The following is a 22,574-nucleotide window of genomic DNA, read 5'->3' as shown; positions in this document are numbered from 1 at the left end:
CATGCATAACAAATCATGGTGATTACTTTTGCAGTTGTTCAGGCAGGCAGCAGGGATAACAGCGTTTTATGTAAACACCCGTCACCCCTTCCATTTGCCAGATTAACTGCGAATACGACAACAAAACAAGTTATGCATTGAGCGATATCGCGTATACAAATGATATAATTTTGTCTTTGATCGGACACTATGGTGCTTTGCGGTCATCCTGTACCAGCTGGAGCATGTCAATAGAAAACTATTGAACCCATTATTCACAAATCCTAACATCCATATCGCACGATTCATACAGGCAGTTTTGTAATAACTTTACCGTCTGTTACCTATTCCATTGTAGTATGCAATTTCTATTTAAGTCATCCTTTTAGGAGGTAGACATCATTGTTATTCTGCCCGTATCAAAGGCAGATTAAAAATGAAACGGCCAGGGGCCATTGTGCTCACCGTATACATCTTTTATTAGGCAGGATCATGCTTAGTTTAGAGGTGAATATGGTGAACACAATCAGGCATGAAGACTTTTTTTAGATGTGTATTGATGTCAAGTAATAAGACAGGGCAGTATATATAAGTTTATGATCCAACCAATAATTGTCTATGACATCAACAAGATCAATATCGTGTGATTGCTAAGAGTCCCTGCAATAAAAAATTCATCGAAAAAAAGTCATTAATAAGCGAGATATTGCACGTCCTACTTTTTCAGTTTTGACCCCCTGGTGGCCAAATCAAGAATCAGATCAGGCCAAAATTCGGTGTCAGAGATTATCTGATGTAGGGGGTTACATGTACCAACTTTCAAGTTCATAGCTTTAGCAGTTAAGAAACGTGCCATAGTTACACTCGAACGGTCAATTTACGCCATTTGACCTCTGTGACCTAGAAAAGGAGGTCAAATCCAAAAATCATAGGAAATGTGATGTATCCTTGCTAGGAGTCCCTGCCATAAAATTTTATCGAAAACAATTCACTCAAATAGGCAAGATATTGCACTTCTTCCTTTTTCCGTTATGGCCCCCTGGTGGCCGAATAAAGAATCAGATCAGGCCAAAATTCGACATCAGACGTTATCTGATGTAGGGGGTTATATGCACCAAGTTTCAAGTTCATAGCTTTACTGGTTAAGAAACGTGCCATAGTTTACACTCTAACAGCCAATTTACGCCATATGACTTCTGTGACCTTGAAAAGTAGGTCAAATTGAAAACCCGTAAAATATGTGATGTATTCTTCTAAACAGTACCTACCATAAGAATTTTATCGAAAACAAGTCACTTATAAGCGAGATATCACACTTTTTAGATTTCCACTTTTGGCCCCCTGGTGGCAAAGTTAGGAATCAGATCGAACCAAAATTCAGCGCCAGAGGCTATGTGATATAGGGGGTTATATGTACCAAGTTTCAAGTTCATAGCTTTAGTGGTTAAGAAACGTGCCATAGTTTACACTCTAATGGCCAATTTACGCCATATGACCTCTGCGACCTTGAAAACAAGGTCAAATTAAAAACCCGTATAATATAAAATGTATATTTGCTATGAGTACCTACAACAAAAGTTTTATTGAAAACAAGTCACTAATAAGCGAGATATCACACTTTTTAGATATCGACATTTGGCCCCCTGGTGGCCAAACAGAGAATCAGATCGGACCGAAAATCAGTGTCAGAGGTCAGCTGACCTAGGGCATTCTGTGTACAAAGTTTCAAGTTCATAGCCCTAGCAGTTAAGAAACGTGCCACTGTTAGGATACGACGACGACGACGACGACGACGACGACGACGGACACAGCGCTATCGTATAGACTCCCCTTACGGTGAGCCAATAAGAGCTCAATAGCCCCCCCCACCCCCCATCGACTTACAAACACCCACCCACTGACAACACACGTAAAATAATGTATTTTACGTGCGTTGTCAGTGGTGGTGTGTAGTGGGGTGGGTTGGGGTGGGTTGGGGTGGGTTGGGGGGTGCTATTGAACTCTTCTTTCCACCTGACTGTGCCCGTATTGGCGCATATCTGTATGAGCGTGTCACAAGCACTGTCACATCCGGTCGACCGCCTGTAACCGCTCAAACCGACAGCCACAATTACGGGTCAATGTGCATTGGCACAGATGACCAAAACGTGCTGATTACAGCAGATTAAAGCAGCGGAAAACATGAATTGATGATCCGTTCATTTCATTCATTTCGTCAAATTGCGGTCATTCGCAAAGAGCTTTGCATTAAAATTTGAACTTTATATTTCACGATGGCCAATCTTTTGTGTAACATGGCACCGTAAACATAGATAGTTTTTGGTACAGGATTCAATCTGATATCATATAGTAACACTCTTCTTGTTATTAGCTTATAGTCGCCCAATAGTGTTTTTAGGGCTAATAATATCCCAGTTGACGCTCAGCTCAAAATCACACATAATTCAAGATATATATACATGTACATTTGTAAATAATGACAACAACGCACGTTGTGATTGTTATTATGGATAAATAATCAAAATTGGCATAAACTGTGCAATTATGTACTCGGAGTGTAGTCAGACGCTCAAATTAGATCATACGCCATACGACTCAACCTACTGAACATAAAAAGACCCCCACCAGTGTCGCAAATGTATTGCACAGTGTATACACATTTGAAGTACTTATATATCCTCTTCCTTTCCCGTTGTGGAAGCCATTTGTGAAATTGCTTTATCCCAGAAACTACAACTGTCGATGCCAGTGCACTATTTTCTAGATATATACATGTAATTTGCGACAGGCATTTTGCAGACTACATAATTCCGATACCAACACTAATTTCACCTCGTGACCTCATTTTGTTGTTTGACCAACTTCCGTGATCACATCAAATACAGACTAGTCCACACATGTACTTGATTACATGTGTAATGGCACAAAAACGTGATATCGTACATCCTTAGAAATGAAGGTTTTCGAGGGGTTTTACCCGAGTACGTTGAACTCTTTTTGGAGTTGAACCCTTAAGGGGGGGGGGGGCCTAATCACTGATTTTTAATACCTTTGAAGAGATTCTACAAACCGGTGTTCCACCAAAAAACTTTCTGCTCCGTTAAAAGTCTCTAAGAGTTTCAAAAACCGAAAACCGAAAAAGGTTGTCAATACATGGCTAATATCTATTTGCGCTGAAAGGGTGGATGTCGTCCTGGGTGCCGACAAATGGTACCCAGGTTCGAGATCGACAGGACAATAAGCACCCTGGGTGCCATTACACTAGACAAACAGCACACAGCTTCTTCTTCTACACTTTTCCTATACCTACAACCGAGGTAGGCCCCACGCTCACGGAGGTCACGTGTCATGATAACCATCATTTTGCAAGATGGCGACCGTCCCTGTTTCCAACCGCGCTCTAAAAACCTTTCTTTCATCAATTCCATCTTATTCAAACAGGGTATTCGTCTCTAAGGGGAGAGAGATAAAGAACCCATAGGCCTAAACGCGTTTTTTTCTGTTTATCTGTTCTTTTTATTTCGCGCACTGCTAATGCCGCAAGTACCACGGCGCGAGATAAAACGAGATTGCAAGAAACGTCCTCGTCCCTAAGATCCGTAAGCCAGGCAAAAAGAAGCTGGGTGCTGTTTGTCTAGTGTAATGGCACCCAGGGTGCTTATTGTCCAGTCGATCTCGAACCTGGGTACCATTTGTCGGCACCCAGGACGACATCCACCCTTTCAGCGACAGTAGAACAAAGGGTATGTAGGGTTCGGTGAGACCGGGCTTTGTTTGAAGACAATAGACCGTATATTGGTCTCGGCTGGATTCTCTGAACTGCGAGGTGAGGGGCAAATTAATGTGATAACAAAAACATGTATTGCTAGGAGTGTATGAACACGAAACGGGTGGCTGCTTTGGAATGAGGGATATGTGACCCTTATAACTGTCCTGACCCTTGCAAAAAGCACGTGGCATGCGTTTTGATGAGTCTTAGATATTGCGTGATAAATTCGGGATTGATAAATTCTAAAAGCCATAAACTACCATTACCTTATTTCTGGTTTGAATACCATTTAAGTGGCATTGGTTTGATATATAGATAATTTACCAGGAAAATTGGATGTAATTGCCCAGATTGCCTGTATTTTCGTTGCCCCTATAGGCCGTACATTTTAGATTAAAAACATCTACTAGATTCTTTTTGAGTTTTGTCAACAGATCAATCATAAACAAACTTAATTAGCGTTAGACCAGTAAGTAATTTTTTAACAACAAAAGTCTCGGCCATTCCTAAATGTTGTGTCCGCGACGTTTTGGGTTCTGGTATGCAAACTATTGGTGTGATTTCTGCACTGACAAACATATACCCTAAAAATTAAAAGTTAAATAATGATGTGTTCCTTTAATTTGATAATTACATAAGATGATACAACCGTAGATACGTATCAGTCACTTTGATAGAGTTGAAGAAGTTGAGTACGGAGTAAGCAAAAGTGTACCATCAGCCGGAGTTTCCAAACGTGAAGGTGTTGTCTCTAGGCTTACTTTCGCTGAAAGGGTGGATGTCGTCCTGGGTGCCGACAAATGGTACCCAGGTTCAAGATCGACTGGACAATAAGCACCCTGGGTGCCATTACACTAGACAAACAGCACCCAGCTTCTTCTTCTACACTTTTTCTATACCTACAACCGAGGTTGGCCCCACGCTCACGGAGGTCACGTGTCACGATAACCAAAATAAAAATAAAAATAAAAATACGCAGCAAATCCATTCATTTTGTCATCACACAATTTTTCATTCTCTGAATATATCCCTCCTACATACCTTTTCTGAATAAATCATCCGAAATGTGCTTTCAAAGACCTATAGGCCTAAACGCGTTTTTTTCTGTTTATCTGTTCTTTTTATTTCGCGTACTGCTAATGCCGCAAGTACCACGGCGCGAGATAAAACGAAATTGCAAGAAACGTCCTCGTCCCTAAGATCCGCAAGCCAGGCAAAAAGAAGCTGGGTGCTGTTTGTCTAGTGTAATGGCACCCAGGGTGCTTATTGTCCAGTCGATCTCGAACCTGGTTACCATTAGTCGGCACCCAGGACGACATCCACCCTTTCAGCCTAACTTTCCCGTAACTCCTTATTTTGCTGTGGTCATCAGAAATAACGAGTAGCCCGTTGTTAATCAGGAGGGAATTAATGACGTACATCGTTACATATCTTTGAACACGTAACCTGGACAATTATCGTGATGATATAAGAATATATATTGGCATATAAGCGATATCAATTAATGATTCATATCAGATGAGACTTTATATAACAGAGTGGAGCTCTGTTACAAGAGTACCAGGTTACACTAGTATTTAGTGAAATAGTAAAACACATGTTGAATAGTACTAGGTTACAGTAATTGTTACTGAAATGGTAAAACACGCATGGAAGAGTACTCGCTTCAGTAATTGTATTCGAAAAGGTAAAAACACATATCGAAGAGTACTAGCCAGGTAATAGTAAATTATTGAAATGGTAAAACATGTGTGGAAGAATACTGTGCGGTACAGAACCGGCCGACTCTATACCGGCCCCGGTATTAAAAAACAGCTGAAAATGTTCGATCATACAGGTTATCAATACTACCATATATATCTGATACTACTAGTATACATCCACTGCCAGTGTTACGAAATTATTCATAAATTATTTGGATATACTCCTGGTTATAGCTGGTACCTGCCTGGCGGTATTAAAAGTCATACAGAGCGAGTAGTATTCCTGTCAGTTAAGGTCAATTTCAATGTCAAGGTCAAGGTCAAACAGCGTCAAATTAATTTTACTTTGACTTTAATGTTGCTGTTGTTTCGTATATTTCAGAATCATCTGGATTATCCTTGTGATAGCCGGTGCCTGCCTGTTTGTATTACAAGTCATGCAGAGTGTAATAATGTACTATTCACGGCCAGTAACTGTCAATGTCAAGGTCAACTACAACGACACGCTAGTATTCCCTGCCATCACCATATGCAATCAAAACTCGTTCAGGTAAGAAACTGATCCCAATAATGATGAGTGACTGCATCTTTGTGGTCATCCTGACTTTATTAGTAGTCCATAATCGGTCAACCCAAAGTTATATCGGCAATACCATTACTCATTCATGAATTTCCCAAAGCCACATTGCATATTCGAAATGTAGCAGTTTTTCATATTTCACTAGAAAGGGTGTCCTACCCTTGACAGACCAAGGTATAATTCAGTCCATGATCCCTCTTTATCCCAGGACACTTTATTCTGCAGACTTTTTCCCTCACCGGCATTGGGCAAGTTTCCTCTTCAGATATCAGCAGGACTGAAAAGTGTTTAGTTGAAAAAAAGTTTTGAGCTTGGCAGGTGTTCGAAAAATATTTTTTGCCTCGTGTCAAAAAATGTTCACCACATTAAGGGGAATTTCCGCGAAAACCACTTTCATGTGGCATCACACACATATTGAGATCGCTGATAGACAAACATGAACTTGAACTGTTAAAAGCTTTCGGTTAATAAGATGGATCGTGTACATGTCTCCCTCGACCCTTCGGCAATTTTCCCTCGGGCCCATTTACTGCTAAAACCAGTAGTGTATGACTGGTCATCCACTGCTGGTAAAACAAATGACGTTATCAAGGACTGCTGAGGATGATTCATCTAAAAATATTCTTTGGAGTTAATTAGAATCCCCTGTACGAAAGGAATGTTTATGCGTTTAAGGAAAAATTTATATGGCGAGCGCTCGCTTATATATGTCTGGTTTAAGGTATCTTTTGCATGATCAACCGTTTTTCGCATTCATTCATGTATTGCTGATTAATTCATCAACTCGTCTGGTAAAGTGCTTTAAATTTGCACTTAATCCTAGATATATAGAAATATAACTTAATCAAGGAAACGCCGTAATGCAAAGGACAAAAGATTGACACCATTTAAATGTCACAAACAGAGTCTTCAAACCAAGGCCATCATTTGACAACTCTGACTGCTTTGAAAGCAGTGTTTTGTAATTTGCCCTTCCTGTATATATCGAGTTAAAAATTGAGTTGAGAGCTTACCTTCATGCAACTAGAACATTATTAGCTTACGCGATAGTAATGCAATCAAGAGGAAAGTGGAGACCCCGGAGGAAACCAACGTTGTCGAAAAGAGTCGCCCTCCCTTTGACAAGAGTGCACTGGGAAACAAACCTGGCCCTCTGATGTGACAAGCGCCGATGTTTCAGAAAGATGTTCCTGTAGGTAAAACGGCTGCGGTTCGGAGGCAACTGGTTTTACCACTCTGACAGCCCCAATCGATTATAGATACATTGTGCGAAAGGCATGTCTTTGCTATCCTCAGAGACACTCAGAGCTAGGATTAACGTAATTCACTTGCTTGACAAAATCAACAAAGGAAAATAAATCACCCTCCAATTTAAGAGAGTACTCCTACTCTCGTTGTTATGGTCGTTGGATGTAAACAAAATCACGCTCTTTGAACAAATCTGTTAAAAAATAGCGACAAATGTTCAATATCGTAAATGGCCCTAATAGCACAACCGAACTCTCTTTTGGCCGTAGCAATCTCATGTCATTATAGCATGTGGCTGTTATGCCCGTCACATCCTCAGTAAAGCGACTTATGACAAAGACTTAACCATTCGCTCGAGCCTCGAGTAACTCAATTCGCAATTGACGTCAGTTTTGATGAATCGGGGTTACCTGGAATCAACCCATGGCCTGCATGCCGATCATCAACGTTGGGTGTAGGTAAGAAACAGAGTGTTTTAAATGGGACGACATGTTTTTAAAAAACAAAACTTTGTTTTTGGCTATATTCACCGGAACCTGGGGCAATCAAATGAATGAACAACCCCATTTTGGAATATTTGAAAAAGAGCCAAATTTACTTCTGGTAAGAAGGAACAACAATAAACATTGTCTCGTACCTTCTCTCAAAATAACACTCTGACGATTCCCACTTCTAAGAACTAACCATGCTAAACAGGTTCAATTATAGTTTCCATGGTTTTGTAATATCACGAATTTCGAGCAACCCATTTCATTTTCTGCAACCTTTTTACCTATTCTGTAATTGCTGAAAACTATCATTTTTTTATGGTAAATGCTTCCGGGCTGAACAGCTTAACATATACACATACTCATATAAATGAGTAGTTTTTCCGCAGAATAAGCCCATTGGGAATTCCAATAGTCGTCACATATATCTCCCTCCTTTTTAATTTGTTCGCGAATGCCACAAATTTTAAGCTTAACTTCATTTGAATAGCCTGAATGCTCATTCCGATATGAAATGATATCACGGATATGATCACCAGGGAGATAAGCTTCTTTTAACACGGGAAAAGAGAAGTGATGATTATCTTTTTTCATGGGCTTCAGAGGCTCAGAATCTGCCAGCTCATCAAATTGTTGCTCGCATTTGGACCTTCGTATGTTCGCGCCCTCCGAAGGTAAATATGAATGAGAGCGTCTAGCCAGCAAAATGGCCGACATAAATCAAACTTCTGCGGACCAAACTTCGTCTAGAAAGTAATTCAGATCATTTCGAACCTTTGTGTCTCCGGCAGAACTTCTGGAGAAATCCTGGAGATAATTGAAAATATTAAAAATGTGATTGAGATATATATCTTCCATGATCGTGCGTGCGTCTATCTCATAATCTTAACTGGGATAGATATTTCCCTATAGCAACTTAGAAAACAAAGACGGCGATGTCGTTATTTCATGAAAAACATCCTGTCGGGACTAGTGCAGCACTTGGAGGATACATAGACTATTGAGGCAGTCAATTAATCATCCTAATATCATATTAAAGTCTTCCTATGCATCAGGATTGTCGGAAGCTGTGAATTATGAAAGTTTTAAGATTTAAGCCCGATGAGATATACATGTACGTATTGTATCATGATGAGTAAAGTGGCCTGTCAAACAATCTGCTGAGGTCAGCTGATTTCAAAAGATATGATGTAGTCTCGAAGTTGTCTTGTAAAGAAAAAAACAATTCCCCTGGAGGTGATTACTAATACAAGCACAAGAACTGTCATGATCAACATTGGGTCTTGGTGTGAGGTCGGCAGTATAAAACATAACATAACGACAATAATGCTGACGCAGAGAAAAAGGATGGTACAATCGTCTGTATTGGTTTCGGCTTGGCTTCAGAATAAATCATTACATAACATTGGTGCCTCTAGACTAAGTTGCGCGTACACCACGAAATATTGGTGGACCAATTGCACGCACACCACCACATTGCCGCGACAAATTTGTTCGGCAATCCATTGCCGGTGTAACATCTGTGGTTGTTTCCCATGTGTCAGTGTTTCCAAACAATAGGCAGCTAGAGAGACCATGACTTTTCAATAGGGGGAAACACAGAAAAACTTGTCAATCTATATTTTAGCGTTCCCAAACAATGAGGGGAAACACTCAAACATAGAAACACTCAAAAACATTACACCGGTACAAATTGCCGGGCGAATTTGTTAAAAGCTCGGCTTTGTCGTGGTGTACACGCTAATGGATCGGCAATTAGCTAGTTAGATGGTTCGGCGACAGGCGGCGCTTTCGAAATGGCGCTTTCTGCTTATTGTTTGCGCGCCATCTGTTGCCGAATTTTATAACTAGCTGCAGCGCTGGTGTACGCGATTGGTGGATTTTCGATGGTGCGGCATTGGTTCGCGAACCAAGATTGGTGGTTCCATTTTCAGGTGGTGTACGTGCGGCTTATGATCCCTTTTTTGTTATCCCCGACCATTGATTGCTGAGATTTACCAACTGTCAGCTTCCATAAGGGCAAGGGCACATCATGAGTGGGTCCTCATGATGTCGCCAAAAAGGCTTCAGTTTCCTGATGACCAATCAGGGTGTAATCTTCATCGGAAGCTGGGACGCGCGTGTTTAGCCAAAGTGATGGTAAAACTCATTAAGCATGCAAATCGCTAATCACTGCGCCACTTTGCAAGAAAAGAACCAGGACGTCATAACCACGATCGTCTGTTGACTTGTCTCTCCAAGCAGCAAGGATTTTGCTTAAGAGATGACCCCACCATTCGCTTTATACATGTAATTCTTTTACTTAGACATCCCACTCTTCGGACTAGTTTTATAGGTCTTAGTTGAGGTCTATATTCCCCTGCTTTATTGTCAATTTCACGTGTTAGATGTCAATATAACGAATTGACATGACATCGGGTCATTAATAACTCAATAAGCCTCATTTTATCATGTTATTAAGGCTGCGGATAATGAAAGAGACGGAGAGGGTAATCCGTTGATACTAGCTACATGATATCAGCTTGATTAATAGCAGCACGAAGATCCTACTGTTAGGGCAAGTAAGGTTATATTGATACAAGACTGTCATTAACATCTTTATCATCCATGCGCAAGATAACTTTCCTACGCAGTCAGCGCGGATGTATTGGTTGGGCTGGAGAAAAAAATCGAAATTTTTTTGCACTGCACTTCGATGTGAAAAATATTCGAGCTATTTGTTTGTAAGCTAACTATTTTGTACACTTGTATGGTTAGTTCGTCCAGAAATATTGGGTGATTTGAATAAACCAGGAAATGATTTTACACGAGTTCGTATTGTATATAAAACTGGTATAAAGTTGTCCTTTTTCATATGAGCCACGGTTAAAGCACGATACCAATGGAGTCTTGGTTCCCAAGTCATGTGGAATGATGGTCTTCGCTCGCTAACGACAGCACTGAGGAAACAAGCTGATCTGAAGACAATTCCCTTATGACTGCCGAGAAATGTGATCGACCTATAATCTCCACGATTATCTATCGGGTTTGGATGAGAATGCGCAGCAACTAAATCAGTTGTTTAGATTCAGAGGAGTCCCATAAGGCCGTAGATGGCAGAAGGATAGACTCCTCTTCTTAATGATAAACTCCTGTATTCGATGACATCCTGTTTTCAGAATCACCGAAAGTGTCCGGCATGGCTACTACGACGTGCTAACCAAGGCATTCGCCAGCCACCACCATGAGGACGGCGATGGCGGGAAGGGACACCATGAGCCGGACGGTAGCGCAATTTCTCGGGAGGACAAGCTGCACAAAATGTTTGAGGAGATTTCAATGGCAGACGTTTATAATAAGACGTCTCACACTATAGCAGACATGATTATAAGGTAATGGCATTGCTTTCGTCTAAGTTTACCTAATGATATGATTGCGATAAGTAATAGCGTAGTTCAGTACATTGTATATACAAGGTTATGTCAAAGTTCGAAATGGCCTGAAAAGTCGAAATACCAATTACGTCAATAATCTTCGACTCATATCAAAAAGTGTTTTTCTCACTTACATGCTAAATGTTCTTTCTCTACAGTTAATTTACATTTCGCTGAAAGCCTTTCTAGGGGTGCATATTTGTGACTGCCGAAAAACAGAAAATAAAGTTTTAAAAAACTCAGAAAACATATTTCTAAGAGTGTATAAGGTTAGCACATGACTGCAGTAGGCCATGGGTGCCCCTACCCTTGACTGCCATCCCGATTTCGAAATATCTGTTATGTTCAATACCTAAGCAACTGAGACATTTGATATGTCATCTGGAAGCAGACCAGTTTCCCACCACTTTGACATCAGCGCAATGAAATGGCAATATAGCCAGTAAATCAACTGTGAGCTCGAAACTCTACCTATTACACCAGTTATCTCCCATAGAGTCTGACTGTTGTTGACGACAGCTTCCAATACTCATTAGGCAATCAGTGAATTGAAATATCTATTACTGCATCCTTATCAATACACCAAATCGGCAGACCCAATCGGTTTAGGGAGAAAAATAATAAAGAGCGAAAACATGAAACAAATATTAAAGAAAACAAAATTTGCCCTAGTCTGTGAAATATAATGTTGACTATGATTAATACGTCAGCCCCATTCTCCCAACCAATCGACCTGCTGTCACTCTTTTGTGTTTTACTAACATCGTGGCACCTACAATTTCAAAAACACTGATAAACAAACAATATCCAAATAGGTGTACAGGAGATAAATCAATTCTTGGTAAACAATACTAAAAGCTAAATGTGGTTGTTCACTGCTGCTCGTTTCAAATATTTGATAAACGAGTCGGTCATGGTATTACCTCTGATGTTTCCTTTGTTCCGCTCGTAATATAAACCACTTCAACTGCGACAACCAATTTATTGCAGTCAGACACATTTGGAAAATGTCGCCGGCTATCGATGTTTTTTAGGTGAGGATGAAGTATTCCCATGAGAGGTCAAATTAAAAGTTACATGAAATTTTGATCGCCAACCTGAAGCTGCTACTTGGTTTCTGTCATACTGATGTCGTCCCATTCCATGGTGCCAGTCGATGTTGGAGTTAGGAACAGAGAGGTCTGATGTTTGTTGACTTGGTGTATTTCTAACCATCTACCGCCACGGTGTTCCCTGGTATTGCCTAACACCAGGTCAGACAAAATCCAACTTAGCACCCAAATATTACCCCTAACTCTCTCGATGAACTGAGGGTTGTTATAATATAAACTGTGACACTCTGTCTGTCTCCGCTCCTTCCAAAGCATTTCTTTATGATCTATTTCCACCTTTTCTAGTTGCCAATGGGATGGCAGACCCTGTTTGACCGAAGACATCGTGAGCACATCCACCGACCATGGCGCTTGCATGACCTTTAATGGCGGGACGAGGGCTCCCATCAAGAAAGTCACAAGAATAGGTAACCAGAAAATCTCACTGCGCTACACTTTCAGAATTTGCTTTCAGCTTCTCCTTGCGACAGATACAGAATGTGATAACTTGATCACGTAATAGCCAATAATTGATGTCTGCTAATGTTCTAATGATAAATTAGACTGGGATGCCTCCTTGTCATTAAGTAAGGCAATAATGCTAGCAATCACAACACTGGATCTGGAAATACATTGTTCCAATCTGACAAGGGCAAGGAATTCATGAATGGCTCAGTCACTCTTCATATCAATGTTGTTGCACGATTCTCCTTTTGCAAAAAGTAGAGCCTGAAAAACTAATGTTAACCTCAAGACTTTAAGATGATGGTATGATAGTGGATAATGACATCTTCGTCCATTTAGTCAGCAATGGTACGGGATCTAAACTGAGATATTCTCGCATTGTTCTCTCATGACGAAATTACAATACATGTATTCGAATTTTGCTTGATGGAACCTTCAAATTGTCCATTCCTATCTATAAATGTACAGAAATTCTGGCTCTATGGACTGGATAGTAATTTCCAGAGATATAATTGGGAATGCAATCAAAAATCAAAACAACATTCCCATACAGATATTGAGCATCCCGAGCAATTAACTCGAAAATCCTCATTCGATTTTCATTTGTCGCTCATAGAAAACATAACTGTCGAGATAAGAGGCAGCTGAAATTCGTATGGACAGGCAGAGAACATTGGGCACTGAATACGGCCTTCTCAAACAAGCCATTGCTTTGGCTCCAAGCCTGAAAGGATAGAAATCGAATGTTGTTTCGATCGGGCTGATTACTCAATAAAAACTTTTTTTAAAACCTTCATTACAATGACATTGGACATGATTGCTATGTGATTGGTATGAGCATGCCTGTCACTTTTTTATCACCTTCCAAGAAGGGAAGGACGGTATGAGTGACTTTTGACTTCCAATACTCCTGGCCTTTTTAAAGCAACTGGGTGGAATGATACGTTAGTGATTATAGCACGCTATAATCTCTTCCCGAGATCAAGAAAAAATGCGTGCGTCGTTTCAGGTTCGAATGGCGGTCTTCGTCTGCGGCTAAATATAGAACAATATGAGTACATGAGCGGGCCAATAGAGGGCGCAGGCATCAAAATATTGCTCCACGACCAACAGGAGATTCCAATGGTCAGATATCTCGGACAGGCCATCCCACCTGGTGCGCATGCGCTGGTCGGGTTGTCCATTTTGCAGGTGAGAAAGGTTTCTGCCCAGATGGTGTATTGTGATGAAGTCTGCATCAGTAATGCATCCAATGACCATTGAAAATATGGCCGCATGAAATTACGTGACTCAGTGGTGACAAGATGTCAGCCCGTGACGTTGCCTCTTTTTCATTAATCTCAAACTTTATTCTCGTTCTCTTGGCATAGAATTTCGGTCTTTTGTGTAACACATGTAGCCAGATATAGGTACGACATGTCAAAACTAACAAAATGACCAGGTTGTGCATTTGTGGATACATAGTAAATAAGGGATGTCATTTACTAACTCCGATCAAGTCGTTTGTTATATTCGCGACAGGAGCCAACCCCTTGTCAATAGTTGCAAGCTGGCCTGATTGCCTTCATGTGTACAGATTTTAATCTGTACACATGAAGGCTGGTAACATTTAAAAATGTTACCAGCTGACTATGATATTCTCCCTGGGGGTCTCTGAATAAACCGGGGCAACAAAGTAATCAAAAATTCCCCAGTTGATACCAGTGTGAATCTATCGACGTGCTGATTAAAATCCTATTCATTATATCGCTTAGGTCGGTAACTTGAAGTATCCGTATGGGCGCTGCAGTGATGACAAGAAACTGGAATATTACAATCATTACTCAGTGTCAGCCTGTCTGTTAGACTGCCGCCAGAAGTATCTAATGAAGGCTTGTCAGTGTCGAGATGTGTACATGAGCTCAGGCACCCACCCGCATCACAATGGTAGGTATAGCTGATAAGGGCATGTCAGTGTCGAGATGTGTACATGAGTCAGGCATCTACCCGCATCACAATGGTAGGTAGAGCTGATAAGGGCATGTCAGTGTCGAGATGTGTACATGAGTTGGGCATCTACCCGCATCGCAATGGTAGGTAGAGCTCATGAGGGCATGTCAGTGTCGAGATGTGTACATGAGTCAGGCATCTACCCGCATCACAATGGTAGGTAGAGCTGATAAGGGCATGTCAGTGTCGAGATGTGTACATGAGTCAGGCATCTACCCGCATCACAATGGTAAGTAGAGCTGATGAGGGCATGTCAGTGTCGAGATGTGTACATGAGTCAGGCATCTACCCGCATCACAATGGTAGGTAGAGCTGATAAGGGCATGTCAGTGTCGAGATGTGTACATGAGTCAGGCATCTACCCGCATCGCAATGGTAGGTAGAGCTCATGAGGGCATGTTAGTGTCGAGATGTGTACATGAGTCAGGCATCTACCCGCATCACAATGGTAGGTAGAGCTGATAAGGGCATGTCAGTGTCGAGATGTGTACATGAGTCAGGCATCTACCCGCATCGCAATGGTAGGTAGAGCTGTTGAGGGCATGTCAGTGTCGAGATGTGTACATGAGTCAGGCATCTACCCGCATCGCAATGGTAGGTAGAGCTGATAAGGGCATGTCAGTATCGAGATGTGTACATGAGTCAGGCATCTACCCGCATCACAATGGTAGGTAGAGCTGATGAGGGCATGTCAGTGTCGAGATGTGTACATGAGTTGGGCATCTACCCGCATCGCAATGGTAGGTAGAGCTGTTGAGGGCATGTCATTGTCGAGATGTGTACATGAGTCAGGCATCTACCCGCATCGCAATGGTAGGTAGAGCTCATGAGGGCATGTCAGTGTCGAGATGTGTACATGAGTTGGGCATCTACCCGCATCACAATGGTAGGTAGAGCTCATGAGGGCATGTCAGTGTCGAGATGTGTACATGAGCCCAGGCACCCACCCGCATCACAATGGTAGGTATAGCTGATGAGGGCATGTCAGTGTCGAGATGTGTACATGAGTCAGGCATCTACCCGCATCACAATGGTAGGTAGAGCTGATAAGGGCATGTTAGTGTCGAGATGTGTACATGAGTCAGGCATCTACCCGCATCACAATGGTAGGTAGAGCTGATAAGGGCATGTCAGTGTCGAGATGTGTACATGAGTTGGGCATCTACCCGCATCGCAATGGTAGGTAGAGCTCATGAGGGCATGTCAGTGTCGAGATGTGTACATGAGTCAGGCATCTACCCGCATCACAATGGTAGGTAGAGCTGATAAGGGCATGTCAGTGTCGAGATGTGTACATGAGTCAGGCATCTACCCGCATCACAATGGTAGGTAGAGCTGATAAGGGCATGTCAGTGTCGAGATGTGTACATGAGTCAGGCATCCACCCGCATCACAATGGTAGGTATAGCTGATGAGGGCATGTCAGTGCCGAGATGTGTACATGAGTCAGGCATCTACCCGCATCGCAATGGTAGGTAGAGCTCATGAGGGCATGTCAGTGTCGAGATGTGTACATGAGTCAGGCATCTACCCGCATCGCAATGGTAGGTAGAGCTCATGAGGGCATGTCAGTGTCGAGATGTGTACATGAGTTGGGCATCTACCCGCATCGCAATGGTAGGTAGAGCTGATAAGGGCATGTCAGTGTCGAGATGTGTACATGAGTCAGGCATCTACCCGCATCGCAATGGTAGGTAGAGCTCATGAGGGCATGTCAGTGTCGAGATGTGTACATGAGTCAGGCATCTACCCGCATCACAATGGTAGGTAGAGCTGATAAGGGCATGTCAGTGTCGAGATGTGTACATGAGTCAGGCATCTACCCGCATCGCAATGGCAGGTAGAGCTGATAAGGGCATGTCAGTGTCGAGATGTGTACATGAGTCAGGCATCTACCCGCATCGCAATGGTAGGTAGAGCTGATAAGGGCATGTCAGTGTCGAGATGTGTACATGAGTCAGGCATCTACCCGCATCGCAATGGTAGGTAGAGCTGATAAGGGCATGTCAGTGTCGAGATGTGTACATGAGTCAGGCATCTACCCGCATCGCAATGGTAGGTAGAGCTGATAAGGGCATGTCAGTGTCGAGATGTGTACATGAGTCAGGCATGTACCCGCATCGCAATGGTAGGTAGAGCTGATAAGGGCATGTCAGTGTCGAGATGTGTACATGAGTCAGGCATCTACCCGCATCACAATGGTAGGTAGAGCTGATAAGGGCATGTCAGTGTCGAGATGTGTACATGAGTCAGGCATCTACCCGCATCACAATGGTAGGTAGAGCTGATAAGGGCATGTCAGTGTCGAGATGTGTACATGAGTCAGGCATCTACCCGCATCACAATGGTAGGTAGAGCTCATGAGGGCATGTCAGTGTCGAGATGTGTACATGAGTCAGGCATCTACCCGCATCACAATGGTAGGTAGAGCTGATAAGGGCATGTCAGTGTCGAGATGTGTACATGAGTTGGGCATCTACCCGCATCACAATGGTAGGTAGAGCTGATAAGGGCATGTCAGTGTCGAGATGTGTACATGAGTTGGGCATCTACCCGCATCGCAATGGTAGGTAGAGCTCATGAGGGCATGTCAGTGTCGAGATGTGTACATGAGTCAGGCATCTACCCGCATCACAATGGTAGGTAGAGCTCATGAGGGCATGTCAGTGTCGAGATGTGTACATGAGTCAGGCATCTACCCGCATCGCAATGGTAGGTAGAGCTGATAAGGGCATGTCAGTGTCGAGATGTGTACATGAGTCAGGCATCTACCCGCATCGCAATGGTAGGTAGAGCTCATAAGGGCATGTCAGTGTCGAGATGTGTACATGAGTCAGGCATCTACCCGCATTACAATGGTAGGTAGAGCTGTTGAGGGCATGTCAGTGTCGAGATGTGTACATGAGGTCAGGCACCAATGCTGGTCACAATGGTAGATATAGCCGATGAGAGCAAGTTCAAGAGGCCATACCTCTACATACTTAGTCCGTGACCGCCTGGTGATCAGGACCAGCACTTGTATCATTACACATCGTCGTCTTAGAACATCCTGAGGAAATCGGGGGTTGACGTTCGCTTCATCTGTCCTGCGCTGTGTGCGGGGTGGAGTAGGGAAGATTATCCCCTGATTTCCTCGGGATGTCTTTAGCAGAGTTGCTGAAGAAGTTAAACCCCTTTGCCCATTAATTTGACGTGAGGCCAGCCCGTCAAATCGAAGTGAGAGACTTTGCTGCAAGCAGTGTAATGTCTCTTTCAGATACCGTCCCCATCTGCACGCTAAACCAGTACCTAACCTGCCTCGTCAAGAACCTGGGTAAATATGTCTTCTTTTCTATTGATATAATCGTATCATTTTGTTCAATGTTTCTCTGGTGCTTGTTTTTTTGTGTTAGCTCTGCTAATGGACTGGACACTTTCGAGAAATTGGTAAATATCCGGCATGTATTCTGGTGTAGTTGCATGTCGATATTTACGCGGAATCATCCAGTGCACCTGATAATCCACAGATCAGGGCATATTCCTATAACAAGCACTTTCGGTCCTCTCTTGTGTCAATTTGTAGTAACACCTATAGATGTAACTGATGAGATGTTCCGGACATGTATCGTGCTCTACTCAATAAACATTAAATAGCATCTTCTTCCACGAAACGCCACACCCTTAATATGACAAGTGTAACAAGTGGTGATTGGAACTATACACCTAGGTCGACTTATCCTCTGTTGAAAACAGAAGAACAGGTGACAAAGACTGGTCGTTTTTATTTCGAAGGTTTGGCGAGAAAGTGCCAACGCAGAGCCAAAACAAGGGGCGATGCTGCGGACATATGTAGTGGTCGTAAGATGGTAGGTGATGACGATGATTGTGAGCCTACCACGCACTCGCCGCTCTCGCTTGTCATGATGAAGCTTCATTGACGTGGGTTTCAAATGACGAAGAGATTTCCAGTCTGATTTATACGATAACTTGTAATAATATGGCGTCTTTATCCACCCTGCATCAGCGGCAATGTTTAGCGCGATTTTTTCCCAGAGACACGTCCTGTCCTGGGTAAGAGTTACAGCATAGTCCATCGCAAGCAAGTCATGTTTCTCACTCGGTGGGGTCTTTCGTTTGCGCTGGTAAAGACACCAGGACAAGGAGACTTGATTTTACGTCTCATTCAAAGGAGACAACTTTCTAGTACTCGCCAGACTAAATAAGGCAATCGTCTCGCTTCTATATTTTTATATTCTGAGGAAACCGGTCGGCGAGAAGAGGAACGACTGAATATCGACAAAGCATAGCTGATCTTTGGGTAGGAAATCAAACTCATGTTGTTGGATTGATTGAATACGTGGATGGCTTTCGTGATAACCTCTAGACTCGGTCATCAACATAATCTCTCGCCACAAATGTGAGGAACCGTGTTCTGACACCTTGAGATTTCCGACCTTGATTCCTTCAGCAATTTGGCGACTTCCTAACGCAAATTTAATCGATCTTCTGTAACACCTGCATTACAGGGATTTTATGAATAATTGATCATCGATGATGAAATACGCCGTTTATAAACATGATGCTTTGAAGTAGTCAAGACACTAAGTATGATTGAGTGGAGCATTAACGTTTCAATTAAGAACTAACCAACCGTTTTTTTACGTTCTATCTTGGCTGACGGCTTTACAAAAATACTATATTATGATAAGGTAACAACTTTTTTTCACGGGATGTGGGGCAGTGTTTCAGTATAGCACATTTCTGGTCGAAGCTAAGACCGGAGAATCAACTAAAAATCGCATTCTGCGGAACGTAACTGCCGACCAAATTAATCGAGGGCTGGCCTGACCACCCCTATCTCAACCTGCAACCGTGGTGTCCCTTCTTTATTACCAGTGTGTCATACTCACTGTCATTCATAACGACACGCTATGTGAGTAGTGATATTAGGGGATAATAACCTATCATATCTAGTGGGGTGACTCTGGGGCACACCAACGAGCCCAACGCAGCTGAATGGAATACTACCTGGACATTACTGTCACGCGATATTGATACAAGTGTGCGCGCGCGTGTGACTATTATATATCAACGCATTGAAGAGTTCAAATGCAAACGCAAAGCCATTCTGAAAAATTGAATCCATGGCAAAATGAACCTGTACAGTACCCCGGATAAGAATTAAACCGAAGTCTCAGCATCCTTGATAAGAACTGGCTTTTGCACCCGAACTCTTCAGTCATGTTGTTGGTCGCGAATGCCATCATTTGGGGCGACTTTACTCCACGTCAAGTATTTACGTTTAGTATAGTAAATAAGCTAGTGCACGTACTTCTCGACACATTGATGGCCATACTTTTCTCTTACGAACAGAATCGGAAGTAATTGTTGCAGTTAACTCAAGTAAGCCACATACGTCATATCCGAGCGAGCGCACGCGCATGCGCGATTTGCCTGAGAGAAACATGGCGGTGCATCTCGGGGGAATGCCATGATTAGCGTCTGGTGGCGGGAAGGTCACATGCTTATTACTGCATTCTATCAAAAACGAATTGCGCGTCTATGCTAACGTAGTTTCGGGACAAGAGTGCACTGTCGATGCGTTGAAGTGACAAAATGGCAATCGGTCGCTACATGTCAAAATCTCACTTAAAGAGCCTGAGAGAGAACACCATATTTGTTTTTTGTTTGTTTTCGACAATGTGATTTTGATTGCACAGTGCCTTCTTTCAATTTGCCTCTGTTTTGTGCTGAATAGGCCTCGGTCCTTTAATACGAATGGGCTCCAATGCAGGTAGGTAACATTTAAAGGATTATCCCAGAGTTGCATCAGTCTTGTTTCCAGGATCTATATTTCTCTGATATGAAATTGCGAAGTTACACTCCTACAATATCAGCAAATGACTATTGGGATTCGAGCGTTAGAATCCTGGGAACAAGATTCGTTGTCATGTGACTGATCCATGTGTTTTCCCCAGCAACGAACCCAAATAGCTTCAAGGGTTACGCCGTCTGTTTATGTTGATGGTAGTTCCCAAGAAATAACACACGCCACTGCCGTGCCGGCACCAGAGAAAATTTGCAGTTTGAGGCAGATTCGCGACGATGACCTTGTAGTATTCTCATCTGACAACCTTACACACATACCCTAAATCGACATGCTGCGATCCGGAAAATTGATACACGCACCAATTGTACAGATTACTAGCGAGAATGCATGCATGTAGCATGCATTTTGGCTGACTATTATTGGCGTCGCGTGGTGTAAGAGATAGAAAATTGATAGACATGTTGCCCAACGAATAGCAAATACACGTTAACGAACGGCGTATCCCTTAAATGTAGCGAAGTTGTGATCCTCTTTTATTTGAAAACGACAAAAAATCCAACCACATTGTGATTGCATGCGTGCTCTGTTTAGAAGTCGGCAATGGTTCTTCCCCGCCTGAGCTTGTAGTGGATGTCCATTCTGTCGTGCAACACGGATTTCTTTCTTAATGCAAAGCAGGTTGTGGTGGTATAGTGGTGACTAGTTGCAGCCATGCATCCTTATGTTTAAAGCTAGAATTAGTGGTACATCAGTTTATACCTAATTGGAGCCCATTGGTGTTTCATGGACCTGTTTATTTTCTGCTATTCTGCATGAGAAAGACTGCATTAAAGCAATATATGTAAGCTGGCCTTTTATTCTTTTGATGATAAGACTTTCACTCGCCTAAGAGTCTATCCCACCGCGTGTGAGATGTAAGGCTTTTCGTGATTTTATGTGAGGACAAGTGAATAGGTTTTCTAGTATGGCCTTATTGCTAAAAAATGGCGTTTGGCCTACTGACAGGTTTCAGCGCTCACGTCACCACATGTGCATTGCGCCAGTGATGGATGGTTGCGAGCCCTATAAACATGTATACACACATAGAAATAATGTTCTAAACTTTTCGGTCAACACAACATGTAGAGGTTTTTCGGTAAAATGAAAAACACCAATTTGTGTCTGAGATTCGAAAACCAAGGGTTTTTCACTCCGCTGAAAAACCTCTACGGGGTGCATATTTGTCTTGGCCGAAAAACCATTAAAAGTTTTTCAAAGCTCAAAAGCCTTTATTCCCAAAAGCAGTGTAAGAACCTCAGATTTCCTCAGAATAGTGAAGGTCATGAGTATGTTCCACTTGAAATATCAAATTGCAAACATCAGTTATTCTCCATTTCATGTATTTCATAGGAAGGCGAGACCATGTACGGACCAGAATAGTTACCAGCAGGAAGGAGCTGAGAAGCGAAACTTATCAAATGCCTGGTATTCACTGTGTACAAGCGTACAGTGCATGCTATACACGCTGGAGGAAGAGTCCATCCCTTATACTTCTTTGGTATGCAGGGGCGGGCGGCGTTGTAACTCAGTGCTATATACATTGGCGGTACTAAAATGTGTACCTGTCCACCCTAGATAACAAAGAATGTGGCCATTGGACTGTTCTTCCTGTCTGTACAGTATTGTATGCTTCTGACGCGCTTGTCCGCAGTGGAATGTCACTGTCATGACTGTTAGTTGGTGTTGCCTCGTGTTTTCGTTAGTCTTGTTGCTGTAGAGTGTGTTGCCGTATGTCGTCTTCTTTCCAGCGATGCATAAAATATGTAGATGCTTTTTCATCCGGAAAACCAGTTGTGCACACGATTTACGTGGTGGCAGAAGTACATGTCGACTTTTTCCAAGGCAGATTCTTGTGTCGGCACTAACAGGCCGGGCTAACAGCATGGAAGGATAAAGGGCGCTAATGCCAATGCCATGTGCATGCATTTTATCAGTGTGTCGCCTTTTCCCTGTCGCAAAAACTGTACATATTGGTAGTACATGAACATGTGCACAGAAGCC

General features: G+C 42.6%; 1 protein-coding gene across 5 annotated transcripts in view; it reads left to right on the top strand.

The window, feature by feature from the left end:
- LOC135495943 (uncharacterized) overlaps positions 1-22,574 on the top strand; it is a 28,193-nt gene that overhangs the window by 1,511 nt on the left and 4,108 nt on the right. The window contains exons 2-9 of one of the 5 annotated variants that reach the window (XM_064784982.1): positions 5,834-6,001; positions 10,926-11,138; positions 12,578-12,699; positions 13,746-13,927; positions 14,491-14,662; positions 17,982-18,038; positions 20,463-20,498; positions 21,924-21,998. In XM_064784982.1, the coding sequence (XP_064641052.1) occupies positions 5,834-6,001; positions 10,926-11,138; positions 12,578-12,699; positions 13,746-13,927; positions 14,491-14,662; positions 17,982-18,038; positions 20,463-20,498; positions 21,924-21,998 (1,025 nt within the window). Of the gene's footprint in view, positions 1-5,833; positions 6,002-10,925; positions 11,139-12,577; positions 12,700-13,745; positions 13,928-14,490; positions 14,663-17,981; positions 18,039-20,077; positions 20,108-20,462; positions 20,499-21,923; positions 21,999-22,574 lie in introns of all 5 variants that reach the window. The other 4 variants (XM_064784983.1, XM_064784985.1, XM_064784986.1 and 1 more) reach the window with 4 other exon arrangements.

This window comes from Lineus longissimus, chromosome 11, assembly GCF_910592395.1.
Source record: "Lineus longissimus chromosome 11, tnLinLong1.2, whole genome shotgun sequence".
Lineage (NCBI taxonomy): Eukaryota > Metazoa > Nemertea > Pilidiophora > Heteronemertea > Lineidae > Lineus > Lineus longissimus.
The sequence above is the reverse complement of the archived record's forward strand: the minus strand, read 5'-3'. Positions and strand labels throughout refer to the sequence as shown.